The sequence below is a fragment of the Centrocercus urophasianus genome, unplaced genomic scaffold, assembly GCF_019232065.1.
Source record: "Centrocercus urophasianus isolate 14NV4802_14NV808 unplaced genomic scaffold, USGS_Curo_1.0 seq_866, whole genome shotgun sequence".
Classification (NCBI taxonomy): domain Eukaryota; kingdom Metazoa; phylum Chordata; class Aves; order Galliformes; family Phasianidae; genus Centrocercus; species Centrocercus urophasianus.
This window is the reverse complement of record NW_024885495.1, coordinates 11,439-37,050: the sequence shown is the minus strand read 5'-3', so window position 1 is coordinate 37,050 and position 25,612 is coordinate 11,439. Positions and strand designations below refer to the sequence as shown.

At 70.0% G+C, this 25,612-nt stretch overlaps 5 protein-coding genes across 5 annotated transcripts in view; 4 read left to right on the top strand and 1 right to left on the bottom strand.

The window, feature by feature from the left end:
* LOC122171207 (rho-related BTB domain-containing protein 2-like) overlaps positions 1-4,265 on the top strand; it is a 4,915-nt gene extending 650 nt beyond the window's left edge. Inside the window, exons 3-9 of the mRNA XM_042838618.1 lie at positions 1,065-1,250; positions 1,454-2,364; positions 2,488-2,606; positions 2,783-2,933; positions 3,111-3,199; positions 3,266-3,371; positions 3,452-4,265. Coding sequence (XP_042694552.1) covers positions 1,065-1,250; positions 1,454-2,364; positions 2,488-2,606; positions 2,783-2,933; positions 3,111-3,199; positions 3,266-3,371; positions 3,452-3,621 — 1,732 coding nt within the window. The 3' untranslated portion in view covers positions 3,622-4,265. The remainder of the gene's footprint in view (positions 1-1,064; positions 1,251-1,453; positions 2,365-2,487; positions 2,607-2,782; positions 2,934-3,110; positions 3,200-3,265; positions 3,372-3,451) is intronic.
* An 841-nt stretch (positions 4,266-5,106) lies between these two features.
* WDR54 (WD repeat domain 54) lies at positions 5,107-9,865 on the bottom strand. Its single transcript, XM_042838619.1, has 9 exons — positions 9,635-9,865; positions 9,007-9,069; positions 8,750-8,816; positions 8,322-8,378; positions 7,930-8,057; positions 6,473-6,573; positions 6,223-6,385; positions 6,055-6,129; positions 5,107-5,706 (listed from the first exon to the last, which is right to left on the bottom strand). Exons 1-9 carry the CDS (start codon positions 9,848-9,850, stop codon positions 5,575-5,577), a joined length of 1,002 nt encoding a protein of 333 aa, XP_042694553.1. The 5' UTR covers positions 9,851-9,865; the 3' UTR covers positions 5,107-5,574.
* A 75-nt stretch (positions 9,866-9,940) lies between these two features.
* Positions 9,941-12,424, top strand: CUNH2orf81 (chromosome unknown C2orf81 homolog). Its single transcript, XM_042838621.1, is given in 5 exon segments — positions 9,941-10,078; positions 10,236-10,457; positions 10,549-10,755; positions 10,936-11,061; positions 11,063-12,424. Coding segments are annotated over 5 exon segments (1,359 nt in total). The 5' UTR covers positions 9,941-9,955; the 3' UTR covers positions 11,744-12,424.
* Positions 12,425-12,485: 61 nt separating this feature from the next.
* On the top strand, positions 12,486-15,284 carry LOC122171209 (retinol dehydrogenase 13-like). Its single transcript, XM_042838620.1, has 6 exons — positions 12,486-12,680; positions 13,711-13,950; positions 14,023-14,112; positions 14,194-14,382; positions 14,800-14,906; positions 14,990-15,284. The coding sequence occupies exons 1-6, from the start codon at positions 12,524-12,526 to the stop codon at positions 15,170-15,172; spliced, it is 966 nt and encodes a 321-aa protein (XP_042694554.1). The 5' UTR covers positions 12,486-12,523; the 3' UTR covers positions 15,173-15,284.
* A 2,735-nt stretch (positions 15,285-18,019) lies between these two features.
* Positions 18,020-25,612, top strand: part of LOC122171211 (dynactin subunit 1-like) — a 17,321-nt gene continuing 9,728 nt past the window's right edge. The window contains exon 1 of the mRNA XM_042838622.1: positions 18,020-18,055. The gene's annotated coding sequence lies outside the window, so the exon portion shown is untranslated. The remainder of the gene's footprint in view (positions 18,056-25,612) is intronic.

Sequence of the window (25,612 nt, the reverse complement as noted above, 5' to 3'; positions counted from 1 at the left end):
AGAAACTCCTCTCTGGGAGAGACCAGATACCAGATCAGGACAGAACCACCCGGCGCCGCCCGCCCCGAGTTGCCCACCCCCCATCCCGGGAGAGACCTCCCCCCGGGTTAAGCCTTCCAGCTGGGGAACCACCCTCCGGGAGAGACCCCCACCCCGGGAGAGAACGCAGCCCCCTGGGTGAGACCTCCTCCATGCATGAGACCCCCCCGCAAAGACCTGCAGACACCCCCAGGAGGGACCTCGCCTTCGGGAGGGGATCTCCCTTCCCCCTGCAGGTTCTCCCATAGAGGTGGCATCACGTGGCAGTGGGGTCCCAGGGGACTCCTGGGGGTTCTGAGGCTGTTGGGGACCCACATATTGCAGGGGGGGGCATCGGGACACCGCAGAGTCCGCTGTGCCTGGCTCACACCCCCCAGTCCCTGCAGCGTGCAGTGCCCTGTAGGGTCCTGACCCACCCTGTAGGGTCCTGTCCCCCCCTGTAGGGTCCTGCCCACCTCTCAGCTCCCGATGCCCCATGGCTGAGCAGGGCAAGGCCCGACCCCCCCGCGCAATGCCCAGGCTGTAAACAAGCACGGCCCTCAGCCCCTGGCACGGCCCCTCTGCTATCGCTGCCCCCGCGCCAGCTGCGTGGGCACACTCCCACAACCCCTCCACGGGGCTGGGGGCACCCGACGGGGCAGGGGGCTCCTGGGGCGGGGGGGGGTCGTGGGGAATGCCATGGCGTGGGGTGCCCACAGCCACCCAGGGACCCCCGCTCACCGCCGCTGTCCCGCGGGGCTCTGGGTGCCGGCGTCGCTCGCAGCTCCCGTGCTGGCGGGGGGCCCGAGGGCGGGCGGGTGGTGTCTATCTTGGTCCTGGCACCGGCCCGGCTCCAGCACGGCTCCCGGTCACGTCCCAGGCAGAAAGCAGCCGTGGCTCTGGGGCTGCTCCCGATTGGGGGACCCCAATGTGGGGCACAGCGCGGGGCCGGGTCCCTTCTGCTGCTGCCCGCGGGTATCTCCATGCTGGTGCCCAGGGCGCCGGTGCAGGGCTCTGACCTTCCTCCTCCTCCTCCTCTGGCCCAGGTCAGACGTGGTGGTGCTCTGCTTCTCGCTCGCCAACCCCAACTCCCTGCGCCACGTGAAGACCATGTGGTACCCTGAGATCAAACACTTCTGCCCACGGACGCCCATCATCCTGGTGGGCTGCCAGCTGGACCTGCGCTACGCCGACCTGGACGCCGTCAACCGTGCCAGGCGGCCCTTGGCCAAGTGAGGCTGCGCCGGGGGGGTGGCAGGGCTGGGGCTCCCACAGTCACTGCGTCCCTACACTCAGCGGGTGCCACCCGGTCACCAGGTCCCCTATGCTCTCTGGGTCCCCTATGCTCCCCCAGTCACAGGGTCCCCTATCCTCTGGATCCCCGATGCTCAGGGGGTCCCATGCGTGGTGATGAGTTCCCCCGCCGTCCCCCCAGGCCCATCCGACCCACGGACATCCTGCCCCCGGAGCGGGGCCACGAGGTGGCCAAGGAGCTGGGCGTCCCCTACTACGAGACCAGCGTGGTGGCCCAGTTCGGCATCAAGGACGTCTTTGACAACGCCATCCGCGCCGCGCTCATCTCCCGCCGCCACCTGCAGTTCTGGAAGTCCCACCTGAAGAAGATGCAGCGCCCGTTGCTGCAGGCACCCTTCCTGCCCCCCAAGCCCCCCCCGCCGGTCATCCGCATCCCCGAGCCGCCGGCCAGCCGCGCCTGGGGCCCCGCCGCGCTCTTCTGCACCCCGCTGTGCGCCGACGTCGTCTTCCAGCTGCAGGGCGGGCAGCGCATCTTCGCGCACCGCGTCTACCTGGCCACCTCCTGCTCCAAGTTCTACGACCTCTTCACCCTGGAGGGGCCGCTGGGGACGGGCAAGGAGCCGGCCGCCCGCGCCCGCAGCCTGGACGGGGAGCGGGGGGCGCTGGGCGAGGGGCCGCAGGGCGGGCTGCGCGCCGTGCAGAGCGACGAGGCGCTGCGGGCGGCGACGGGGGATGGCGCTCGCGATCTGTCGGCGTGGGGCCGGGGCTTCGTCAGCATGCGCTGGGAGGTGGTGGCCGACCCGGTGGCCGGGAGGGAGAAGAGGATGACGGTGGTGTGCATGGACCGCTCGGTGGCGCCGGAGCCGTTCCGCGCCGTGCTGGAGTACCTCTACACCGGGCGGCTGGAGCGGGCGTGCGCTGACCTGATGCAGGTGGCCACCATCGCCGAGCTGCTGGAGGTGTTCGACCTGCGCATGATGGTGGCCAACGTGCTCAACAAGGAGAGCTTCATGAACCAGGAGATCACCAAAGCCTTCCACGTGCGCCGTGCCAACCGCATCAAGGAGTGCCTGGGGAAGGGCGTCTTTGCAGGTACGGCGCGGCCACGCGGGGCGCCCCTCCGCCGTGCTCACGGCCCCCCCCCAGCCCCCCACCCCACGGCACCCGTGTGGCAGCGCCATTGCGGGCTGTGCATCCCGTCCCCGTGCTGCCCAGACGTGGTGTTCCGCGTGGACGACGGGGCCGTGCCGGCGCACAAACCCCTGCTGATAGCCGGCTGCGACTGGATGATGGCCATGTTCCGGGGGGCGTTCCGGGAGAGCTACGCTGCCGAGGTGAGGGCAGCAGGCGGTGGGACGTCTGGGAGGGGACGGTGGGAGGGGGCTGCTGCGGGGAGCAGCCGGCACGGCGCTGCGCACACGGCATCCCTGCGCTCGGGCCCGGCCGCGCGGGGCTCCGGGTGGGGGTCCGTCCTTCCCGCAGCGCCGGTCCCCGCGCCCCTGTCCCGCAGGTCTCCTTGCCGGGCACCAACTGCGCCTGCCTGCGTGCCGTCCTCGATTTCCTCTACACCGGGGTCTTCACGCCCACACCCGACCTCGACGCCATGGAGCTGCTCATCCTCACCAACCGCCTCTGCCTGCCCCGGCTGCAGGCGCTCACAGGTGAGCCGCCCCCCCCCCCCCCCCCCCCCCGGCTGCCCGTTGACGTCAGCCGCCGATACGATGAAGGCCGGCTGGCGCTGGGATCGATGCGGCCCCGGGCGGCCTCGGCGCGGCCCTTATGTAAGAGCCGTCGCAGCCCGGCGTCGCCCCGCGCTCACGGCCCCATCCGTGCCGCAGAGCAGTACGCCGTGGATGAGCTGCTCCGCGCCTTCATGCAGCAGGTGGAGATCGACGAGCAGGTGCTCATCTACCTGGAGATGACTCAGGTACGGGATGGGGGGCTGAGGGGCATCGACCCCCGGCTCGGCCCGTTCTGATGGGGGTCCCCGCAGTTCCACAACGCCCGGCAGCTGGCCGCCTGGTGCCTGCACTACATCTGCACCAACTACAACAGCGTGTGCCGCCGCTTCCCCCGAGAGATGAAGTTCATGTCCCCGGGTAGGGCGCGGGCGGTGCGGGGTCCGGGGGCAGGGAGGGGGCGGCCGGCCGGCCGTGCGCTGAGTCCCCGCGCCCCGCAGAGAACCAGGCGCACTTCGAGAGGCACCGCTGGCCGCCGGTGTGGTACCTGAAGGAGGAGGACCTGTACCTGCGCTCCAAGAAGGAGCGGGAGCGCGAGGAGCAGCTGCAGCGCAAGCAGCACACCCGCAGCAAGTGGTGCTTCTGGCGGCCCTCGCCCCACGTCTCGTGAGCCGGGAGCGCGGCCGTGCGGCTTCCCAGGGCCGGGGACGCGGCCGGGCTCCGAGCCGTGCCGGCCTGGGGGCTTCTCCTCCACGGGAGCCGCGGCCGCCACGGGTCCCCGGAGCCGCCGCCTGTTTACAGCCCCGTCCCCGGCTACGGGCGCCCGCCGCGGCCGCCGCTCCGGTTCACGGCCCCCGCGGAGCGGCGTCGAGCCGGCAGGGCCCCCCGCGCTGGTGCTACCTCTGACCGAGCAGTATTGTGGGGCTGGGGGCCCGCCGGGCCCGCGGCAGGGTGCTGACCCGAGCTGGGCGCTCCCAGCCGGGCTCTCTGGTGCTGAATTCCCCCCTCCCCTCCGCGCTGCCGGAGGTGGGGGCCAAGCTGTGAGCGGGGCGCGAGGGAGAGGCGGCGGGCGGCCCGGCTGGCCCCGCTCATCTCCGTGCCTTGGACGCGTCCCGGCCCCCTTTGGGTCGCCGTGTCCCCGTGCTGCACAACGACCCTTTGTACACTTTTCTACTCCGCTCGTCCCGCCCCAGCACAACCCCCGGGCGCCCGCGCCCACCTCAAGGGCTGTTTGTACCCCCGCCTCCCCAGCACTGTGAGCGGGGCTCCTCACCGCGCCGATTTTAACCTTTAATAAAACCTTTTGTAACGGGACCGAGCGCTGCCTGCCCCTCACTGCCGCGGCGGTGGCGCTGGGCACAGAGAGCAGCGACGCGACGGCGCTCGGGCCGGGGCTGTTTATTGGGGGTGGGGGGCGGCGCACACGGGGACGGGGGGTGATGCCGTGTGGGGGAGCACGGCTGGGAGGGCAGCGCAGGGCTGGAAGGCGAACGGGGCTGGGGCTCAGCGCTGACGGTGAGAACGGGGCGCGTGGGGGCCGTGGGGCAGAAGGGCCCCCACCGCTGGTGAGGCTCTCACCCCACGGCGGGAGCTGGAGCAGCCCGGCCCGGATCCCAACGCTGCCGGGGGCTGCAGGAAAGGCTCCCGCAGGGCCGCGCCGGACCCGGGAGTCGCAGGAAGCTCCCAGCCCGCCTGCCGAGCAGCGGTCCGAGCAGGGCCGAGCTCCTCCCGAGCCCCCCGCGCACCCCCCGCCCCGTCGGGCCCCGGGAATGGAGCCAGCAGGGACAGCCGGGACGCGGAGCTCCGTGACACCGCCGAGCCCGGCCTGGGACACGGGGTGGGGAGGTGACGGCAGCACGGGAAGAACTGCGGCACGGAGCGCGGCCCCACTTCCAGCACGGTGCGGGGCCGCCTCCCAGCCCACGGGGCGCCAGCGGGGCCGTGGCTCCGCACAGCGACCTCGCAGCCCGGCCCCGGGGCGCACGGCCGTCCCAGCAGAGCGCGGCCTCCGCTTTTTGCGGCACGGAGCGCGGCTGCGGCCCCGCACGGGAGGCCGCTGGGAGCCGGGTTTGCCCGCAGCGCCGGCAGGGCGCGAGGCCTCGCATTGCCCCGCTGAGCCCCGGGCCGGGGCGGGCCGCGCTGCCGCAGCCGTGGGTGCGGCCGCCTGGGCTGGGAGCGGCCGCTGCGGCCCCCCCGGCCGGCCGAGCTCGTAGCACGGGTTCAGCCCGGATCCCTTCGTGCCTGAAGGAAAGGTGCCGCGGGGAAGAGAGGAGTCCCTCCGTGCGGGGAACGGAGAGGAACGCTGCTACCGGAGCCCGCGGTGCGGCTGCTGCTGCCCGGCCACGTCACCTCGGCCGCATCCTTCTCGCAGGGGGGGCTCGGGGGGCAACTTCTGGCCCGGGGACCCGCAGTGCTGCGGAGCCGGCACGGCTCCCGGCCCGTGTTCCCACGCGCAGACGGGCCGCACCGAGGGCAGGGATGCTTTGGGAGCGACCGATCTCAGCTCCGGCTGCGTGCAGAATCCCACCCTGCCGGGCACGGCGCTGTGACGGAGGTGGGGGGGGGGGGGCGGGCCGCCCGGCTCTCCCTGCCGCAGCCCCCCAGCAGCCCGCACGGCTCGCGGTTACACCCGGCTGTAGCAGAAGATCTCGCTGAGGTCGTAGCCGGTCACCGCAAAGGAGTTTCCTTCGGGGTCACAGAACCGGGCACCGCAGATCTGGGTGTCGGTGACGCACTCAGCGTGGCAGTGCTGGACCTGCACAGAACCGCAGCGAGGGGCGCAGTTCGATAAGCCCGAGCCGCCTCACGTCCGCGCCCTGCTATGAACACAGCGCTCCGAGCGACGGGCAGGGAGAGCTGGGCCGGCAGCCGAGGCTACAGCCGGCCGGTTCACAGCCCAGGAGCCGTTCCTTTCTGCGCCCCACGTCGAGACTCGGGGCCGTGCCAACGGGAGGAGGAGCCGAGCGGCTGCAGCAGCCCAGGCCGGGCCCGGCCGGCTTTCCACTGCAGCGCCCCGAGCAGCCGCGGCAGCCGCGACCCTACGGCAGCGACCCGCGGCGCCCCGCTCCCGAATCCCCGCCGCCCGCTCGCGTCTCGCGCTCACCTCAACGTCGTCGGTGTCCGGGTTCCTGCTGAGCTTCCACACGTGAACGAAGGAGTCCTCCGCACCCGACAGCAGCTGCAGGGGGGCGGCAGAGAGGCCGTGGCACGGCGGGCCGATCCCCCCGACCGCACGCGGCCCCCGCCCGGCGCCCCGCGCAGCGCGCCGTACCTTTCCCGAGGCCGGTGCCAGGTCCAGGGCGTAAATCCAGCGGGCGTGCGCGCCCACCTCGGCCCGCAGGCTGCCCGTCGCTGCGTCGTACAGCCGGATCTGCCCGTTGCCGTAACCGGCGGCCACGATCCCGTTCCAGAGCCGCACGGAGGAGCAGGTCCAGCTGGGCGCGGGGCCGCCGTCACTTCCCCTCCCCCCGGCCGGCCGCAGACCCGCGCGCCCCCTCCCGCCCCGGCCGCTTCGGACTCACCCGAAGGCCGGGATCCTGTTGAGCAGGGAGAATTCCTCGCCGGAGCTCCACACGCACAGCGCCCCGGCGTCGTCAGCGGTCACCAGGTCCCCGGCCCCGTCCTGCGGGAGCGGCCGAGGCTCAGCGGGGCGGCGGGGCGGGCAGAGGGCGGCGAGCTGCCGACCGACGGCGGGCAGAAGCTGCCGCTGGCAGCGGGGCCGGAGCTGCCGCAGGCGAAAGCCGCGGCCTGCAGCACAAAGTTCAACCGCCCGCAGAAACTGCTGACATCTTGTGGAAGGGGAAAGCCTGGCCGTGAGCGTGTGAGAGTTTCAGCTTCAACACGCCGGTGTTCGGCAACGCTAATTAGAATTAATTACACGCGGGGGAAACTTGTGAGATCAATCTGCGCGTCTCCTCCCTCCGCTTTGGAGTCTCAGCACAAACTTCAGCCCCCAGCTGGGGTTCACAGCGAGCTCCGTCCCTCCGCTCAGACTGCAGAGCAGCGCCTTGGAGACCAGGCAGAGCGGGGCGACCGAGCAGCTCTCACAAACGAGCTCCACATCCAGGCTAATTGGGAACGAGTTCTAAGCAATTAATTGTTCAAGGGAGTCCCAAACGCAGGGAAAGCTCAACGCGCCTCGTTAGAGAACGTTATCAAAGCGGCCTCGTCGGGAAAGACGCAGCCGGTAATGAGGAAGGCAATTAGCGTGTCTGCTGAGATGTCACCCAGCGAGCCCAGGAGCCCCGTCCCGATTTCAGGCTGAGCTTTGGCACCGGGCAGAGCCATCCCGTCTGACGTGACAAGGGTCACCGCGCCGCTGGTGACGGTGAGACGCCTCCTCCCCTCTGCTGAGGGCGGGCAGGGGAAGCAGGTCTGCCCCCAGGAGCCCCAGGAGCAGCGCTGCCCTCGGCTTCCCCACCTCCCCGAGCTCCGGGCAGCACGGCGGCCCTGCGGCCCTCAGGATCCCCGTGCAGACAGGCAGGCCGGGGCCGTGCCCCCCTCGCCCCGCGCTCAGCAGGGCCTGTGCCAGCAGCTCCCTCATGGTGCCAGCTTGCCTTCTGCTGGCCGTTTATTCGCCGCCACTTTTGCTCGCTCGCTCTTGTTACAAGGCTGCTCTTTAGCTCTCAATGGCTCTTCCGTGCCCTGGCACCCTGACGTGTCACAGGCCATTCTCTGCCAATTAGTCACACTCTCACAGGCGCTCTTTGTGCAAAAGGGCCTCGGCTCCTCGTCCCATCAAGACGGTCTCTGCCGCAGCACTTTGCCTCCCCACAATCCGGCCAACCAGCACCGAGATTCGGCCGCTTACAAAACGCTGCCTGCAGGCGGCAGAGGCCAGGCTTGGCCAAGGAGGGCACGGCGCCACGTCAGGACGGCCCCGGGCAGCCACAGCGCCGACGGACGGCCGCAGCCCCCGCCGCCCCCCCCCCCCACGGGGCACTTCGTCCCCAGCGGCCGCTGGCGGTCACGCACGTACCGGCGCCTGGCCCAGCTCGGCGGCGATGTCGGTGATGGCGTCGCGGTGCTCATTCAGGACCTCGCTCACCGCGATGTCGGTCCCTTTCGGGGGGATGTCGAACACCAGCACCATCCCAGAGGACAACCCTGCGGGAGCGGCGCGCCGGAGGCGTCGGCAGGGACTGCAGCGCTGCTGTCCCCCCCCCCAGCCCGCCCCGTGTCACTGCCACACCTCGCTCTCCCCCAAGCCCTGCGCCCCCGCGAGGCTCGCTCGCACACGGCGCTTCCCTGCGGGAGCCACCAGGTGAGCGCAGCGCCTTCGGCCGTCACCACGTCACCCTGCTTCACCCACGGCTCCGCAGCACCACCCGGTGCGGCCCTGCCCGTTCCTCCTCCCGGTGCTTCACTCACCCACGCAGATGAAACGTTCTCCTGCTGCAGAGATCCCTCGGGCAAACGCGGCTTGTGCTGAAAAGGAACCAGGAGCCGGCTGGGCTGCAGCCTGCAGCAGCTCACATCATCAGCAGGAAGCTGGTGTGAGTGCCATCCCCGCCATCCCCGCTGCAGTTGCCACAGTGGGTCCCCATCCACCCACCCCAAGCCCAGGCTGTGCCTGCACAGTGGAGCTGGGGTGACGCAGAACCCCCTCCAGACACTCCTGCTAAGCTGCTGAGCGGCCCTGGCCTGGCTCAGTCCAGCCTGGACACAGGAGCAATGCTGTGGGTGTCTCCAGCCAGCAGGAACCGGGCTGCACCACAGGAACGCTCGGTCTCACGGCCCTGGGAAGAGAGGAGCAGAGGGCCCAGGGCTCCTCACTGCCCTCCTGCTGTGGGATTTACCTGGAGGAGGCTCTGCGATGTCCAGCGCGTGCCAATACACCATGATGGAGCCATCTGCTTCGTACATCTGGAAAGAGAAAAAAAAAGACAAATGAGACCCGGACAGCGGCAAAGCTCCCACAGCTTTGTGCTCCACCGCTGCCCAAAAGGGAGCAGCGGTGCCCTGGTTACGCAGCCCTGAGCCCAGCTGCCACCCCAGCGAGTTCACCTTCCCAGTGCTGCGAGCGTTGGTCACCCCGTGCAGGAGAACACCTCACCTGGATGCCTTTCTGACAGGTCAGCACCAGCAGGGTGCGTGCCGGCAGGACACACCAGGCAGCCTGGAAGGAAGCACAGCTCAGCAGGGGACCGGCAGCCCTCATCCCTCCCCAGGGCTGCCCGCAGCCGCGTTTCCGGCTCTTGTCGAACGGGGCGGGAGCTGGGATGGATCGCCTTCAGGGAGCCTCTTCAGGAAGCTCCTTCCCTCCCATCTCTGCAGTCGGACTCCACGGTCCTTAGGGGACCGTTTCAACCCGAGATGCTCCGTGTCTCCAGGCCCCTGTAACTCGGACATCGCGGGCTCCCTCCCCCGTCCCAGCGGCGCCCCGCTCCGTCCCTCGGCACGGCGGCCTCTTCTCGCCCCTTCGCCCCACCGCCTCCTCGCGCTCAGCGCCGTCTGCGCCGCGTGCCGCCCGCCTCGGGCGCCGCCCGCACAGCGCGGAGTCGCCGGCAGCGCCGCGCCTGGCCGCCGGGAGGGGAACCGGAGCGGAGGCCCAGCTGGCGGCACCGCCTCCCGTCCCGCCGCCGTCGGTACCCGGCCCTCGGCCCTCCTCCGGCTCCCCGCCCGGCTCGTCCCCGCTCCGCTCGGGGACGGCGGCCCGGCCGAGGGGCGGCGCGGGGTCCCACCTGCGTGACGAGCGAAGCCCCGCCGCCCGGCCGGGCCTGGAGCTGCCGCTGGGCGCGGCCCGCCGCGTCGCCGGTGGCGCTGAGCACGGTGACGGCGGGGCCGTGCACGGAGCCGAGGAAGGCGAGCCGCCCTCGGGGCGGGAGGAGCACGCTCAGGTTGTTGTAGAGCGCCGAGGAGCTGCCGCGCAGCGCCATGCTCTTCTCCCGGCGGTACATCGCGGCCCGCGGCGCTCCCGCCGCTCCGTCGCCCCGGGCCGGCTCCAGCCCCGCTCCGATCCCGGTCCCGCTTGCTCCGCGGCTCGGCCGCTGCCCGCCGTAACCATGGAGACGGCGGCGCAGAGCGATGACGTAAGGGGGAGGCGCGTCGCGATGATGTCATCACAGAGCGCCGAGATTCGGGAGCGACGTTGCCGTGGACACCGAGACGCCGCCCTGCGGGGAGAGGTGAGCGGGGCGGCGGGGCGGCGGGGCGGCGGGGCCCGAAAGGGTCCAGGGTGCCGAGGGGAGCTGGGGACGCCGGCGGCCGCGCAGAGCCGTGCCGGGAGGGCGCGCAGCCCGGAGCCGCCGCCTCCAGCCCTGCGGCCGCCGTGTCCCCGTGCAGGCCATGACCTCCCGCGAGCGCACGGCCGCCGCCCGGCAGCGCGGGGACAAAACGCGGACCCCCAGCGCCGCTCCTCCGGACGCGGCCCTCGGGCGGCTGTGCGAGGCGCAGTGGCTGTCCGTGCTGGCGGCCGAGGAGCGGGACGACGTCGTAGGGGACGCGGTGGCCGAGCTGCTGGGAGCCGTCGTGGAGCGCTGCTTCCAGGCCGAGCTGGCCCGGCAGGTGGGCGGCGCGCAGCCCCGGGTGTCCGCGTTGGGTCCGGGCGCGCTTCGAGCGCGTGTCACGGCGCCGACGTGCGGCCCTGCGCGGGCAGTGCGTGCCGTTCGCCGTGAGCCAGGCGAGGGCCGAGCTGCTGCGGGCGGCCGCGTGGCGCTTCCCGGTGCGGGACGAGGGCGACGCGGAGCTGGAGGCGGCCGGTGCGTGGCAGGAGGACGAGGAGCCCCCGCCGGGTGCCACCGAAGCCTGGGCTGAGGGTGCCGTGCCCATCCTGCGAGTGTGTCCGGCCGCAGGGCACGGAGAGGTGATTCCCCCCCTGCCTTTCCCCCCCCAGCGCTGTGAGTTTCTGTTCTCGCGCGCGTGGCCAGGATGGGGGAGTCATCTCGTAACTCACCCCTTAGCAGCCCCGCTTTGCCCTTTCCCAGGGAGGCTGGGCGCTGTGCTCTGTGCCCCGGCCCCACTGCTGTCCCTGTGCTCCGCCCAGGTCTCCAGCACCGACACGGACGCCGTCCCATCCGAGGCTGAGGGGGGCGGCGTGCCACTGCCCTCCCCAACACCGTCGGTGCAGGATGAGGTGCTCGACGCTCCCCAGCCCTCCGAGGGATCGGGCAGCCCCCCCCGTGCCAGCCCTGCTGCCGGCCCCGCTCAGCCGCAGCACGGCCCGGCCCCGGCGCCTGCCTGGCATCAAACACCCAGGGCCACGGTTGTGGGCGGAAATCAGCGATGCGGCAGAAGCTGAAGGGCACGGAAAGCCACAGCCCCCCTCCTGCAGCGACCTGATAGCGATGTGGGCACGGAAATCTCTGCGCAGTGAGGGGTGGGCGTGCGATAGGCGCAGCGCCGCTCTGCTGCACCCCTCCACGCTCCGGATCCGGCCCCACGTGGAGGTGTTGGAGCCGGGCACAGAGATCGAGAGGCAGTCGCGTCCCCTGCGGCACCGGCGGCAGCCCCGCGGCCCCTCTGGGCAGGATGTGGGGCCGGGTGCCTCGCGGTCGCCCCGAGGGCTGGCGGCTGTGGAGGCGCCGCGGCTCTTACCGCCCATCGCGGGGGCCGGGCAGCCCGGCAGCTCCCGATCTCCGGTGCTGGGCTCCTTACTGGGCACCGTCCGGCTGGCTCCCGGTGTCACCATCAGGCACGGAGGCAGCGAGGGGCGCGGGCTGCGCCTCCCTGTGCGCAGAGAGGATGCGGAGGAGGAGACGGGAGAGGCCAAGAGGGACCTGAGGCCTCTCCGCCCCACTGTGCCCTTCCCTGCCATCGCAGTCAGCCAGGTCACCGGCGATGGCACGCCTTGAATACAGCAGAGTCCAACATCTCCTGGCTGTGGGCCTGAGTGCGGCGTGGGGTGAGAGCTCCCATCTGCTCCATCCGGGATGGCAGCCCCGTCCCATCCTCATCCCGGGGCGTCGCGGTGCCTCGGCTCCTTGCTGTGATGCTGGCTGCCAAGCCCTGCTTTCAGCAGCTCCCGTAGGATTAAGGTGAAGGGACGCTCGGGGTCTGCACCCAAACATCAGCCCCAGTGGAAGCTCAGAACAGATGTGCTGCAGGGGTTGGCCCTCCCACAGCCACATCCACCCCGCTCTGTGGTTCTCAGGGCAATCTGGGGGAGCCTCGCAGCGCTCAGCAACTGCAAGGGAAAAAGAGAAGGGAGAGATGGAGAGGCAGGGAGAGCAGCAGCCCCCGACCCAGCGCCAGGCCTGCTGAGGGCTGTTTGGTGCACAGAGCCCCCCAGACCGTGTGCACCCCTGTTTATCGGCCCCCTTCCTGCGCTTCTGGACCCCTCTGTAACCTCAGTGCCAGGTGTGGCTGAGCGGCCCGGGCTGTCCTGTGGGACAAGGTGCGCTCAGCCCGCTCCCGCCTGCTCTCCCACCCCGCTGCCCATCTCTGCCCTGCGTCCCGGGGCCAAATTGCTGCCACCCATCCCTGCTCTGTGCTCCAGCAGCTGGCGGAGCTGCCGTGCTCTGCTGCCGGGGAATCGGGAGGGAGCTGCACGGTGCTCAGCTGCGGGGCCGGGCCAATGCCTCCAGCTGGACTCTGCCCCCCAGCTGCTCCTGGGCGCTCCTCCAGCCGCAGCCATGGAGCTGCCGAGCTTCTGCAGCCACCCGCTGTGGTCCGTGCTGGCCTTGCTGCTGGGGATGCTGCTCTGGGCCACGAGGAGACGCGCCTGGGACCCGCGCAGGTGTCCCACCGACCTGACCGGCAAGACGGTCATCGTCACCGGAGCCAACAGCGGTGAGAGGGGCCTCGGTGGCACCGTGGGGCTGTGAGGGGCTGCGGGTGCCGCGCCGTGGGACGAGGGTGACACGTGGGGCAGCGTGGGGACGTGGGGCGGCTCGTGGGTCCCTGCCCTCCCGCTGCCAGCTCCGGTGGGGCTGCGGGAGAGGTGGCTGCCTGTCCCCGGGCTGCTCTCTGCCACCCCACGCTCTGCCCCACGCTCACCGCCCATCGGCGACGCCGTGCCCCGCTGTGCCACCGCCCGGAGCTGCTGCTTCTCGCTGTGCACCAGGTAACCCGGCAGCAGCCCCGCGGCTGGACTCTGCCCTGCCGGGTCGATGGCTGACAGCCGAGGCCGCCGCCTGTCCCTGCGCCGCCACGGCCCTGAGCTTCGTGCTGGGCGCTGGGCTCTGTGCTCCCACAGCGTCCCTCGGCGCAGCGCGGGGCTGAGTGTTGGGCAACCCCTGCCGTGTGCCCGTGTGCTCGGCACAGGGTGGCTGCACGTGGCCTGGGCCCATCCCCTCCCCGTCGGTTCCTGCCACGTGGCAGCAGCTGCAATGAGCTGCCGGCCCGGCCCTTCCCACAGCCCACAGCAGCGCCATCCCCATCCTGTCCTGCAGGATCACAGAACGGCCCGGGTTGGAAGGGACCTCGAGGATCACGAAGCTCCAACCCCCCGCCACACGCAGGGCCACCAACCTCCATATCTAAGGCTACACCAGGCTGCCCAGGGCCCCATCCAACCTCCAACCCCTCCAGGGATGGACGGGGCATCGCAGCCTCTCTGCAGCTGTTCCAGCCCCTCCCCGCTCTCACAGCACACAACTTCCCCTGACACCCAACCCCAAGCTGCCCTCCCTCAACCCCTCACCACCCGTTTCTGCCCCACGCTGACACCCCCAGCTCCCGAGCCGTGGTGCCCCCGGTTTGGTGCTGAGCTCCCAGCAGTGCCAGCACGGAACCCCGCTGCCATCACACCCTGCCCTTCTCCACCCGGGGGGCACAGATCCCACCGGCCGCAGGCGGTCGCCCGTTCTGTGCGTTACAGGGATCGGGAAGTGCGTGGCCATGGACCTGGCCCGCAGGAACGCCCGCACCATCCTGGCGTGCCGGAGCCGGGAGCGCGGCCAGGCGGCGGCGGAGGAGATCCGGGCGGCCACCGGCAACCCCAACGTGGTGCTGCGCCTGCTGGATAGCGGCTCGCTGGCCTCGGTGCGCGCCTTCGCCGCGGAGGTGCTGCGGGAGGAGAAGCGCCTGGACGTGCTGGTCAACAACGCCGGCCTCACCGGTAACGCCCCGCGCCCGCCGCCGCCCCGCCTCGCTAAAACCGCGACCCCACGGCACCGCGCGCCTCTTGCAGGGCTGCCTTTCGCCCTCACGCCCGAGGGCTTGGAGCGGACCTTCGCCACCAACTACCTGGGCCCGTTCCTGCTCACCAACCTGCTGCTGGGTGAGCCGAGGGCTGCGCGCTGGGGGCGGCCGGGCTGGGGGGGGGGTGCCGGGTGAGGACCTCATGCCCCGCTCCGCGCAGACCTGATGAAGGCGTCGGCGCCCGCCCGCGTCGTCACCGTCTCGTCCTTCCGGCACAGCGCGGGCACCGCGGACGTGCGATTCCTCACCGGGCAGGCGAGGCCCGGCGGCTTCGATCCCGTCTACAACAGCACCAAGCTGATGAACGTCCTCTTCACCGCCGAGCTGGCGCAGCGCCTGCAGGGCACGGGTGGGTGATGGGCCGCGCCGTGCTGCAAATTGCCACACCGTGCTGCACCGTGCCCTCCTGTGCCGTGCCCTGCCCTGCTGCACCATGCCGTGCCGTGCTATGCTATGCTGTGCTATGCTGTGCCATGCTGTGCTCCTGTTGCATTTGGCTGCAGGCTCTCAGGCCCAGCAGCACCTCAGGGCTGCCCACCCATCCCAACTGCACGGCGGTGCCGTGGCACAGGGCCTGCATGGGGGGCTGCAGGGGCTCAGCAATGCCCCGGGACCCCGCGGACACGGGATCGGGGATGGCTGTCATCACCGGTGGGGTCGGGGCTCTTCCCGCTGCCCCAGCTTTCCGGGGCCGCCCCACGGGCCCCTGCTTGGCACGGGGGGATTTGCCTGCCGTGGGCCGGACGGTGACGGTGCCGCCGGGCAGGGGTGACCGCCAACAGCCTGAACCCCGGCGTGGTGAGCACCGGCATCATGCGCAACTTCAGCTGGGTGGTGCGCGGCCTCTTCTTCCTCATCAGACCCTTCATTAAGGTGAGCGGGGCCACCCCCGGCGACGGGGCTCCGGGTGGGCAGGGGGCGGCGGGGTCCCCGCTCAGCTCTTTTCTCCCCGGCAGTCGGCGGAGCAGGGCGCCGTCAGCACCATTTACTGCGCCGTCTCGGAGGAAGTGTCGGGCATCTCAGGGAAGTATTTCGGCAGCGACTGCAGCCTCACGCTGCCCTCCGCAGCCGCCCGGGACGCCGGGCTGGCCCGCAAGCTTTGGGAGGAGTCGGAGCGGCTGACGGGGCTGAGCCCATAGGCTGGGCGGCCCCGAGACCCCCGCCCGCTAGGAGCCGCGATGGGGCAGAGACGGAGCGAGCGGCCGCGGCGTAAGCGCTTTATTAAAGGCCTCGGTGTGAGCGCTACTCCCAGGTGATGTCCAGGTCCAGCCGCTGCTTCCGCACGGCCTGCAGGAAGCCGTCGTAGTCGCGGCGGTGCACATCGCGGCAGCGGGACACGTCCAGGCGGCGCAGGCGGCCGTCGGAGGCCAGCAGCAGCCGCACGGTGCGCCCGGACACGCGGCTCTCGACCAGCGAGAGCTCCTGCAGCTCCTGCAGCGGCGGCCCCGGCGCCGTCAGCACCGTCTCGAACACGGAGTCCAGCGGCAGCGCGATGCCGAGCAGGCGCAGGCTCTGCAGGCGCGGGCAGCGGCACAGCAGCGACGCCAAGGTGGCGCGCAGCAGCAGCCCGTGGGGCTCCGGGACGGGTCCGGGCAGCGCCAGGGAGAAGCGGCGCAGGCGGGGCAGATCGCGGGGCAGCAGCTCCGTGTCCCACCGCGGCGGCTCCTCGGGCGGCTCGGCGTCGGGGCGGCCGCGCGGCGGGGGCCGCAGCTCCGCGCTGAAGTCCCGCAGGTTGGGGCAGCAGCCGAGCAGCGCGCACAGGGCGAGCTCGTCCTCCAAGAGGAAGCCGTGCAGCGCGAGGCTCTGCAGCCGCGAGCCCAGGCCGCGCACCAGCGGCAGCGCCTCGCACAGCGCCCGGCCCCGCGGCCCCGCACACGACAGCCCCAGCCGGGCCAGGCGGCTCCAGCTCAGCAGCGCGTCCCAGGCGTCCGTCTCGCCGTCCCCGAGGCACGCGGTCACCTCCTCGGCGTCGGGGCAGACGGCGCGGGCGGCCGCCAGCTCGGGCTCCGTCAGCTCCTCCAGGTGCCGCAGGGGCAGCGCGAGCGGAGGGCCGCCGCGTCGCCGCTCCAGCTCCCGCAGCGAGGGGAAGCCGTCGGCGTCGCCGGTGTCGTCGAGCCGCCCCGCGTGCAGGAGGGCGAGCGCGGCCGGTGCGTCGCCGTGCGCCAGCACCTCCAGGAGCGGCAGCGCCAGCAGCACGAAGGCCAGCGCAGGCACCGCGCCGCCCCCCGCCGGCTCCAAGCCGCGCGCCAGGAGGACGCGGAGCATCGGGCAGCCCGGGGTCCGTTCCAGCGGGTCGTAGGCCAGGTGCCGCAGGGCGCGCGGCGTCACCTTCTTGCAGCGGGACACGTCCAGCTCCCGCAGGCGGCGGCAGGAGGAGCCCACGGCCGCCAGCACCTGCACGTTGGCCTGCGTCTCCGCCAGCCCCAGGCGGCTCAGCAGGGGCAGCTCCTCCACCAGGTCCACCAGCACGTCGGTCGACAGCCGGCTGCAGCCGTGCAGGTCCAGCGCGCTCAGGCTCTGCGCCCGTAGACGAAGCTGCATCAGCAGGGCCTGCGGCGTCGCCGGCGCTCCCCGAGCCCCACGGCAGCTCGAGCCCCTGCAGCGCCCGGCCCACGCCCCCGGTACAGCAGACGGCCTTGTGCCCAAGCGGTGCTGGGAGGGGAAAACCAGTGCAGACCAGTGCCCCTCGTCCCCTCCCTGATGTCCCACAGCAGCTGCCAGACTCTGCCCCATGCAACACCAACCGGCTCCGCTCGCAGCCCCACAGCAGGCACCCCCTGCCCACACCCAGCCCCGCTCACCTTGCAGCGCACGGTGATGAGCTGCCCGATGGCGTTGCTGACCAGGCCGTGGCAGTGCTGCAGGCTGAGCTCCTGCAGGTGAGGCAGCAGCAGCAGATGCAGCGCAGCACGCGACAGGCGGCGGCTCTCGCCCAGCAGCCGGATCAGGTCCTGCACCAAACTGCCGGCTGTGGGCAATGAGGGTCAGCAAGCAGCACCGCCTGCCTGCCTGCCTTCCTCCTCGTGCACCCCGCAGCTCACCCAGGTCGTTGAAGGGGCCCATGACGAAGCGGAAGCTGTACTCATCCAGGTAGTTCTCGCTGTAGTCCTTCACCCACACGCTCTGCATGTGCTGCACCAAGCTCTGCAGGCAGAGGCTGCCCAGCGTCGGCACCGCCTTCCTCCGGGGCATCGACTGCTGCGGGGAAACGAACGGCTGAGCAGCAGGGCCGGGCGGCGGGGTGTGTTTAGGCGAGTCTGCGAAGCCGTTTAGGAGCACCGCCGCCCGGCCGCGTGCTGCCAGCGGGCTCGGCGACATCGCCGGCACGGAGCCGCGGTGCCGCTCCCGTAGCAGCTCTGCACGGCAGCTGCGCTCTAAGCGCCCGGACGGGCTGGGACGCCGGCAGGACCGGCAGCTCGGCTCGGCGCAGCCCCGACCGTCAGCGCGGCTCCCCCGCGCCGATCCCAGCCGCCGGGCGGCCCCTCGCTGTCACGGCCGACCCGGACGGGGATGGCTGGCAGCCGGGCGCGGCGACCTCAGAGCTCCTTCCTGGCCCCGACGACCCCGCGGTTCTCCCAGCGGCTCCGGGACCGGGGAACCGCGCCCCGCACGGAGCCGTTCTCCGCCGGACCAACGCGCCAGAGAACCCAGCCCCGCCAGCCCGGTGCTGGGGGTCGGGGCCGGGCCCCGGTGGGGCCACTTACCGGCTGTGCCCGGCCCGGCCCGGCTCGCTTCCTCCTCCCGCCCGGCCCCACCCATGGGGCAGCGCCCCACCGCCCGTCCCGCCCCGCTCCCCCCACGCCCGGCCGGCGTCACTCGGCTCACTGCGCATGCGCGCAGCACTCGGGGTCCTTCCACCTCCCCCCCCGGGCTGCCCACAGCCGTGCCGCACCGCGTGGCCGCACCGCGGGCCGTGCCGGCCGTCAGGCGCGGCTCTGGGCGGCCCGAGGGGTCCTCGCGAGGGGCTTCGCGGCCGGGCGGCGGCTCCGAGCCTCCGGATCGGGGCCGGGCGCGGCGTTGAGGTACCGGCGGCGGGGGGCGGGCGGGGAGCGGCGGCGCGGTTGGGCTCCGGGCCGCGAGGCGATCCGTGCCGCTCTGCCGGCCGAGCTGAGGGCTGCGGTTCGCCGCGCCGCGCCGGCCGTGCTGTGCCGAGCGCGTCTGGAACCGCGCTGAGGGAACGGGCTGGGCCGGGCGGAACCGGCGGGATCGGGAGCCAAAGCTGTGAGCGACCGGCGGATGGGAGCGGGAGGGGCGGCCTCTGACCGGGGAACAGCGATGGGGGGACATGGAGGGCCGGGATGGGGCCCGGTTGCGGTTGGGGTCAGGTGAGTGTCAGGGCGGCTCCCGGCCCGCTCAGGCGCTGCCGTTCGGTGCCCGGGGAGCCGCGCGGCCCCCGGCCCTGGAGCTGTCGATGTGCGAGCGGTTGGTGGTCGGGCCGAATGATCCTAGAGGTCTTTTCCAACCGTAACGGTTCTGGCGCTCAGCGCTGGGATGCGTGGAGGAATGGAGGCGCCCCCAGGCACGGGCACAAAGCTGGGAGCAGTGGCTGATGGCCCAGAGGGCCGCGCTGCCATCCGGCACCGCTGGGCGGGCTGAGGGCTGGCACAGGGGAACCTGATGGGTTCAGCGTGGCAGCGCAGGGCTGGGCATGGGGGAGGCGAGGGGGGAACAGCTGCAGTGCACAGGTTGGGCTGGGATGCTGGAGAGCAGCTCTGCGGAGAAGAAGCCGAGGGCCTTGATGGCCAAACGCTGACGTGAGCCGGCAGTGCAGCAACCCTGGTGGCCCAGGAGGCGCACGGTTCCCTGGGCTGCAGGCACAGAATGCGGCCAGCAGGGCAGGGAGCCGCCCGGCCCCTCTGCTCCGCCGCGGGGACAAAACATGCGGAGCACTGCGCCCAGTGCGGGGCTCCCGGTTGAGGGCAGGCAGGAGCTGCCGGGGCCTGGAGCAGCTCCTGACGGGGGCAGGCTGAGAGCCCCGGGCCGTGCGTGTGGAGGAGGGGAGGCTGAGGGATGCGAGCGGCGCTGAGGGGATGCGCGGAGGGCTGGAGCCGGGCTCTGCAGGGCAGCAGGCAGGGGCTGCAGGCCGGGCAGCTGGAAGCGCTGTGCTGAGGGGGCACGGAGCACGGGGGCTGCGGGGTCTCCTTTCTGCAGGTACCCGAAGCCACCTAAAGGGCCGCTTTGTGTGGGGAACGGACCGGCGGTGGGACTGGGGAGCTGCAGAGATCCCTGGCAGCCCCTCCAGCTGTGAGTCACCACTTCTCTGCATTCAGCTCTGAGCAGCACCTGGTGCAGCTCGCTGCCCTCAGCCGCCGCCTCCAGCAGGGGGGCTGCCCTTATCGTGAGGTGCAGTGCCGTGTTCTGTATTGAAGATGCTGCCAAGGTCTTTCTGTGTGACCTTGGGCAGATCTCTTTTCCCCTCTCCTCCCTCAGCTCTCTGACGTGAGGTGGTGGCTGTGACCTACTTCACAGGGAGGATCCCTGCCAAACGAACACGAGGCGCTCGGAAGTTCCTTTGGAACTACTGGGAGCAGCTGTCAGCAGTTCAGCATTTGTTATTTCTGTTCCTGCTATTCTAAGCAGAAAGGAGGCTCCAGGAGCTGCCGGCCTGGAAGCTGAGCTTCCCTTGGCGAGCAGTGCTGTCCCAGCGCAGCACAGAACAGAAGCACTGAGCAGTGGTGGCCGTTGCAGAGCTTGCAGAGCAGGCACGGCTCACATCGGCCGTTCTCAGGGGCCGAATGGGGGCTGAATGGGGGAGGCGGGCAGGTGCTGCAGGGATGGGGGGCGTGAGGGTGAGCGGAGAGCACTGACCTGTCCTTGCTGGGCCGCGGCGTCCTGCGCTCCGTGGTGCTGTGCCGCATGGCTGCGGCCCCCATGGTTTGCTTTCGGCTGCAGGAAAGCCTCCCCCGAGTGCTGGGAGGCGCAGAGCTGCGCCTGCTGTGCCTGCTGTGCCCCGGCTTTGTTGCGGCGCTGCTGGGCTGTGCTGGAGTTGTGCTGCAGCCGAGCACGGCGCAGGCTCACGGAGCCGCCTGCAGGGTCCTAAAGCCTGGAGCTGCGCTGGGGGCTGAGCTGCTCGCGGCTCTGCTGGGTTGAGGTGACGTGGGCTCCAGAAACTTCTCCTTGCTGCCTTGCTGTATGGGATGCCGTTACCAGTGAGAGCATTAATGAAGGTGTTTGATGGTCTGGCTGAACGGGACAGAGGAGCGTGGCTGTCCTTCTGTCTGCAGTGCTGGGGTCGGAGCTGCAGAGCATCTGTGGGTCTGGTGGCGTCCTGGGGCAGAGTGGTGCCCATCCTGTGGGGTGCTGAGCTCAGGGAGGAGCGCAGCTCCAGAGCAGACAGAGTGCAGGCATTCGGGACAGCGGGAGCCCAGGCTGGCTCAGCAGTGAGCGTGCGTGGCTGAGAGCTCAATTCAGAGTCCTGCACTCAGCAGCTTTGGGGTTTTGCACAGGGACACCATAAAGGCAGAGCCCTGAAGTGCTGCCCTTAGGATCCCTGTTCTGAGCAGAAGGGTGCAGGAAGAGGAAACCCCCTGTAGAGCTGTAGAACAGCCTGGGCTGCACAGGAGCACAGCGCTCATCCAGCTCCAACCCCTGCTGTGTGCAGGTCAACCAGCAGCCCGGGCTGCCCTGAGCCACATCCAGCCTGGCCTTGAATCCTGTTGCATCCCCAGCCTCCTTGGGCAACCTGTAACACTGCCCCACCACCCTGTGTGTGAAAAACCTCCTGATATCCAACCTAAACTCCCCTGGCTCACTTTAAAACCATTCCCCTCGTCCTACCTATCAGAAAGCTTTGCCAAAGCAGCTCTGCGAGGACGGAACAGTGTTAGGATGAGTTCAGCTCTGTGTGGATAACAGCAGGGGTTCTGGTGGCTGCGAGCTGCTCCAGGTCGTGTTTGAGCTGCTGCTTCTTGTCCCAGCTTGCGGCCAAACGGTGGGTTTGTGCTCTGTGCTCCTCAGCCTGGTGCTGCCGTACCCCTCAGGAAGGGCAGGGCCCAGCGCTGCTGCCACGACCCGGAGCTCTGTGAGGAGCTCCTGTGACATCTCTCCCCCTTTTGCAGGTGAACGAGGATTGCTGGCAGCCCGGAGGCCGCAGTGCGAAGCATGCGCTGTGCTGCGCTGTGCTGCCCTGTGCTGACACGCTCCTGAGCCGCAGCGCAGCGCAGATCCAGCCGCCTCTCAGCACAGGTAGGAGCTCCTGGAACGCAGCTTTGGCTCACCAATAAAACGCTGCCCCATGTTGGCTTCTCATCTTTTGGTCCAAGTTCGGTTCGTATCCAAAATCCTCATCGTGAATGGGAGCAGAAAGCAGAAGGGCGCTGCTGGAGCGGTGGTTGTCCCTGCAGGTGCTGCTGTGCCGTGCTGTGCAGAGCAGTGAGTGCTGGAGCATTTGCCTCTGCGTAACCTGGGCTCAGGGAGCCCAAATTGGGGCTCTTGCTCTTTCTTGGGAGCTGTTTTGCAGCTGTTGTGTGCAGGTGAAGGCTTACAGTTGCCACTGCTGTCCTTCCTGGGCCCTTCTGCGCTTGTTTTACACATCATGGCTTCGTATGAATGTGGGGTTGGCACTGATGTGCAGGCGTGGCTTCAGCGCTCGCTACAACGCTGGTTTTTGTGTGCAGTGCCCCAGGTCTCACCTGGAGCCAACGGCAAAGAGGGGAGGGCAGCGATGCTGCATTTTTGTTGGCCTTTGGTAACTTTTTGTGATGGATGTTCTAAAGCAGCACCTTTAGAACAGAGTGTGGAGAGGAGAAGCACCTTCAGCTCGGATGTGAGGTGGGGGGGAGGTGGCTGACAGGTCGTGGCTTCCTTTCATGGCGGCTCCTGCACGCAGTGGCCATTCAGAGCTGCAGGACGGAATCACCAGGGCTGGATCCTCACCGCCAGCAGAGCCACATCTGTGGTCCTCCGCACCCCTGGTGACCCCAGCCCACGTTGGTGCCTGACTGCTCTACAGGAGAACCAGCTGCTCTGATCTCCAACCTGAGCGTCTCCCTGTGTGAGGCCAACTCACAGCCCTGCAGGCGTTGGAGGCCAGGCTGGATGTGGCTCTGCTGGTTGGGGACCCTGCACACAGCAGGGGGTTGCAATGAGATGAGGGCTGTGGGCCTTCGCAACCCAGGCCGTTCTGTGATTCTGTGGGTCTCTATGCGACCCTACGGGGGATCTGTGGCTCCCTGTGAGTCTGTGTGAGTCTCCATAGGGATCTGTGTGTCTCTATGGATCCCTCGGGGTCTCTGTGGGTCTCTATGGGGATCTGCGTGTCCCTGTGTGTCCTTGGTGACCCCGCACACAGCGGGGTTGGAACGAGATGAGCATCGCGGCCCTTTGCAGCCCAGGCCATTCCGTGATTCCACGAACTCCATTTTGGCTCTGCTTCCAGACGGAGCTGTTGCTGTGCTTTGCCCCAGTGGCTGCGGTTTGTCGCAGCCCCAGCGCTGCCCCGGGCTCCTTCCTGCCCATCCTCTCCTTGTTAAACAGACCCCAGCTGGGCGCGGGGCAGCGCCGCACGTGGCGCAGAGCTCGGCTTCTCGTCGGCCCTTCGTACAACGTTCAGAAGTTGGCCGCGGCCGTGCGGGAGATGAGGGGCGCCGCGGTTGCCGTGGTTCGTCGTTGCGCCCAGCCGTCACGGTGGGCTCCCCTCGCCCAGCCGGGACCCCGCTGCCGGTGGGCGCTGCTCCCTGCGGGCGGCCCTCGCCTCCCCCGTGGGCGCCGCCGTCGGCCGGGCTTCGGAGCTGCGCGAGCTGCCGCTGCGAGCTGCGGGGCGCCGGGGGAGCGGCACAGCTTGCCCGCAACCCCACGCCTCGCCGCCGGAGCGATGGCTTCGGTCGTAGAGCGGAGGCTGCGCGGCTTTGCGGCCGGGGTTCGCCCCGCGTGCTGCAGCGGCGGCCCGGCCGGCGGCGTTAGGACCCAGCGGGCCGCGCTGCGGCGCTGAGTGGGAGCGCAGTACGCAGCTCCGTCAGCTGGGCTGGATTCCTGCGGCCCCGTGCCGGAGCATCCTCTGCCGGAACGCGGCTCTGCCCTCTCGCTGCCGCCCGGCTGAGCGCGGCCGGGCCCGAGGAGATCGGCCGCAGCCCCGGAGCCCGCGCCGTGCCGCTGCCAGCCATGAGCCGAGCCGCTACCGAGGAATTATAAATACCTCGTCGGGATAAAGGGCGACGGCGGCATGGCGCAGAGCAAGAGGCACCCGCACGGCCGGGTGAGTCGGGGGAGGGAACTTAGGGACAAACTCCTGGCTGCGCTGCGGGAGCCGCAGTGCCGGAGGAGCGAGGTGCCGGGCTGCCGGGCTGCTGTGCTGCCGGGCTGCCGTGCTGGGCTGCGCCCTGAGCCTGGTGCCCCCGCGGCCGGCAGCGCCTGCGAGGATGCTGGAGTGGCTGAGCGGTGCCGCCCGCTGCGTCCGTTGGCGTTAAATGAGTCTTTCTGTGCTGGTAATTAGCAGGGCGATGCGCAGAGCCGTCAGCGAGCTCCGCGTGGCGGAACGTCTGGGCACAAAGGTTCCGCCTTGTTTTCCTTCCTGCGTCGCTGTTTTTCTCCTCTGTGCCGATCCGTGGCGAGGCGCTGAGCTCCCGAATGCCTGCTGGCCTCCGCCGGGCTCCGCTGTGCCACGCTGAGCCCAATGCGGGCAGCACGGCACCGGCCGGGCCTGGCGCTGCGGTCCGGCCCCAGCCGGGCCTCCATCGTGCTGCGCTGCCGCCGCGTCCCAGCGCCTGGGCTGAGCAGCGGGGCTGCAGGCTCTGCTGAGCGCCGGGTGAGCGGGAGGCGAAGGCCGTGTGTGGCAGCTGATGCTCCGAGGCCAGGAAGCTGCCTTCGCCCGGGCTGCCGCGGGCTGGGAAGGTGAGCTCCCAGCGCTGGGTGCCGCTCGGCCCCGCAGGTTTGTCGGCACCCAACGTCCCCGTGTTGCTGGGCAGCGGGGTGAGGAGGCGACGTTTCGGACCAAGGTTGCCGGCTCTGCCCTCGGAGCAGTGCTGGGTGCTGCCTGCTGAGCGCAGCTCTGTCCCCTGTGATTTGCTCTGGTCGCAGCTGGGAATGGGCAGCGTGGGGCCGCCCGCCCCGTGCCACGTGCAGCTCTGTGCCCTGGCGCCGTGGGGCTGAGTGTGAGCGCTTACCTGTGGTCCGTTCCCTCTTGTGACGGCTTTGAGTCGCGCCTTGCTCCGAGGCCAGTGGCGTTTTAACCCCCAGCTGTGCCTCTCATCGCAGGAGCGCAGCCTCCTGCCCAGAGCTTCGGATCTGTGCTGTGAGTGACGCTTTGAGGAGCAGTCGCTGCGTTGGTGCTGTGAGGCCCTGGGAGTGCTGCAAACTGCTGCACGGGAGAAAAAGCCTCAGGGTGAGGGGACGGAGCCCTGGGGTGCACTGGGTGCGGGGTCTCCTCCTCTGGAGGTGCTCAGAACCACCTGGGTGTTGTGGGCAGCGTGTGCTGGGCTGCAGGGTCCAACCTGCCCCGCTCTGCTGGGTCCCCAATGCTGGGCAGCCCAGCACTGCGGTTCTGCTGGGACAGAGCACTCATAACACAGCTCGAGTCCCTTGGAATGACGTCTGTTTCTCAGGGGCTGCTAACCAGCATCTTTCAGAAGGAAGCTGTTTGTAAGTCCAGGCCGTCCTCTGGATGGGGTAAAAGTGGGGAAGCGGCGTGTTGCTGAGAGGCAGCGTTTGGGGCAGCGCCGCTGCTGCTCCTGTTGCCCCGTGTCCCAGCCAGGTCCCTCCTGGCCTCCCCTGAGGGCTCCACTTGTCCCTGGGTTTCGCCTTGCGCCACTTGGCTCCGCTGTTGTGCGAGGCTCTGCTGGAGCTGCCTCAGCCCTGCGCTCCCCATCCTCTTCCATCACAGAACTGGAGGGGTTGTGAGGGATCTCTGCAGCTCCCGCCGGTCCGTTCCCCACACAAAGCGTCCCTTTAGGTGGCTTTGGGTGCCTGCAGAAAGGAGACCCCGCAGCCTCTGTGCTCCGTGCCCCCTCAGCACAGCGCTTCCAGCTCCCCGGCCTGCAGCCCCTGCCTGCTGCCCTGCAGAGCCCGGCCCTCTGCGCCTCCCCTCCGCTCGGTGCTGCTCTGCTGGGGGCAGGCAGCTTCCTGTTGGGCTGCTTTTTTCTTTCTCTGACCAAACCTTAGTTGGGAGATTGACAAAATTATGGCGCTTTTGTGTTGGAGATTGAAAATAGGCAGCTCTCCTTTTGTTGGGCTTAATTGCGCCCCGTTTTTCGGCGCCGATGCGATCGTAGATGTGAGAAGGATGTTAACTCGCCTGCTTGGGTGCGTGCCCATGTGTTATTAATTGGCTGCTGCCTTAATTATAGCATCTAATGGCTCAGGTGGAGAAGGAGCCGTGAGACTGAGGGTGTGAGGCCAGGAAGGGAATGGGGGCAGAAGTTCTGTAGGAGGTGCTGCGGTGCCTGGGGTGGATCTGCAGGTGGACTGCACTGTGGGGCAGGCTCTGCCCATGTGGGGCTGGGCTGGGGGAGAGCAGAGGAGCTGAGAGGGGGCTGCTGCCAGCACCACAGCTCTGAGAGACTGATCTCTGAGGATCAGAGAACCATCAAACCATGGCGAGGTTGGGCTGGAAGGGACCTTAAGGATCAGAGAACCATGGAACCAGT

What these genes read in the sequence shown, in the direction of transcription:
- WDR54 (XM_042838619.1), bottom strand. Translation starts at nt 9,850, where the DNA reads ATGTACCGCCGGGAGAAGAGCATGGCGCTGCGCGGCAGCTCCTCGGCG. An exon ending in CATCGCAGAGCCTCCTCCAG is followed by an intron (nt 8,379 to 8,749) that starts GTAAATCCCACA and finishes GTTCCTTTTCAG; the next exon opens with CACAAGCCGCGTTTGCCCGA. An exon ending in CGGACACCGACGACGTTGAG is followed by an intron (nt 5,707 to 6,054) that starts GTGAGCGCGAGA and finishes GGTTCTGTGCAG; the next exon opens with GTCCAGCACTGCCACGCTGA.
- LOC122171209 (XM_042838620.1), top strand. Translation starts at nt 12,524, where the DNA reads ATGGAGCTGCCGAGCTTCTGCAGCCACCCGCTGTGGTCCGTGCTGGCC. An exon ending in CGTCACCGGAGCCAACAGCG is followed by an intron (nt 12,681 to 13,710) that starts GTGAGAGGGGCC and finishes TGTGCGTTACAG; the next exon opens with GGATCGGGAAGTGCGTGGCC. An exon ending in TCATCAGACCCTTCATTAAG is followed by an intron (nt 14,907 to 14,989) that starts GTGAGCGGGGCC and finishes TCTCCCCGGCAG; the next exon opens with TCGGCGGAGCAGGGCGCCGT.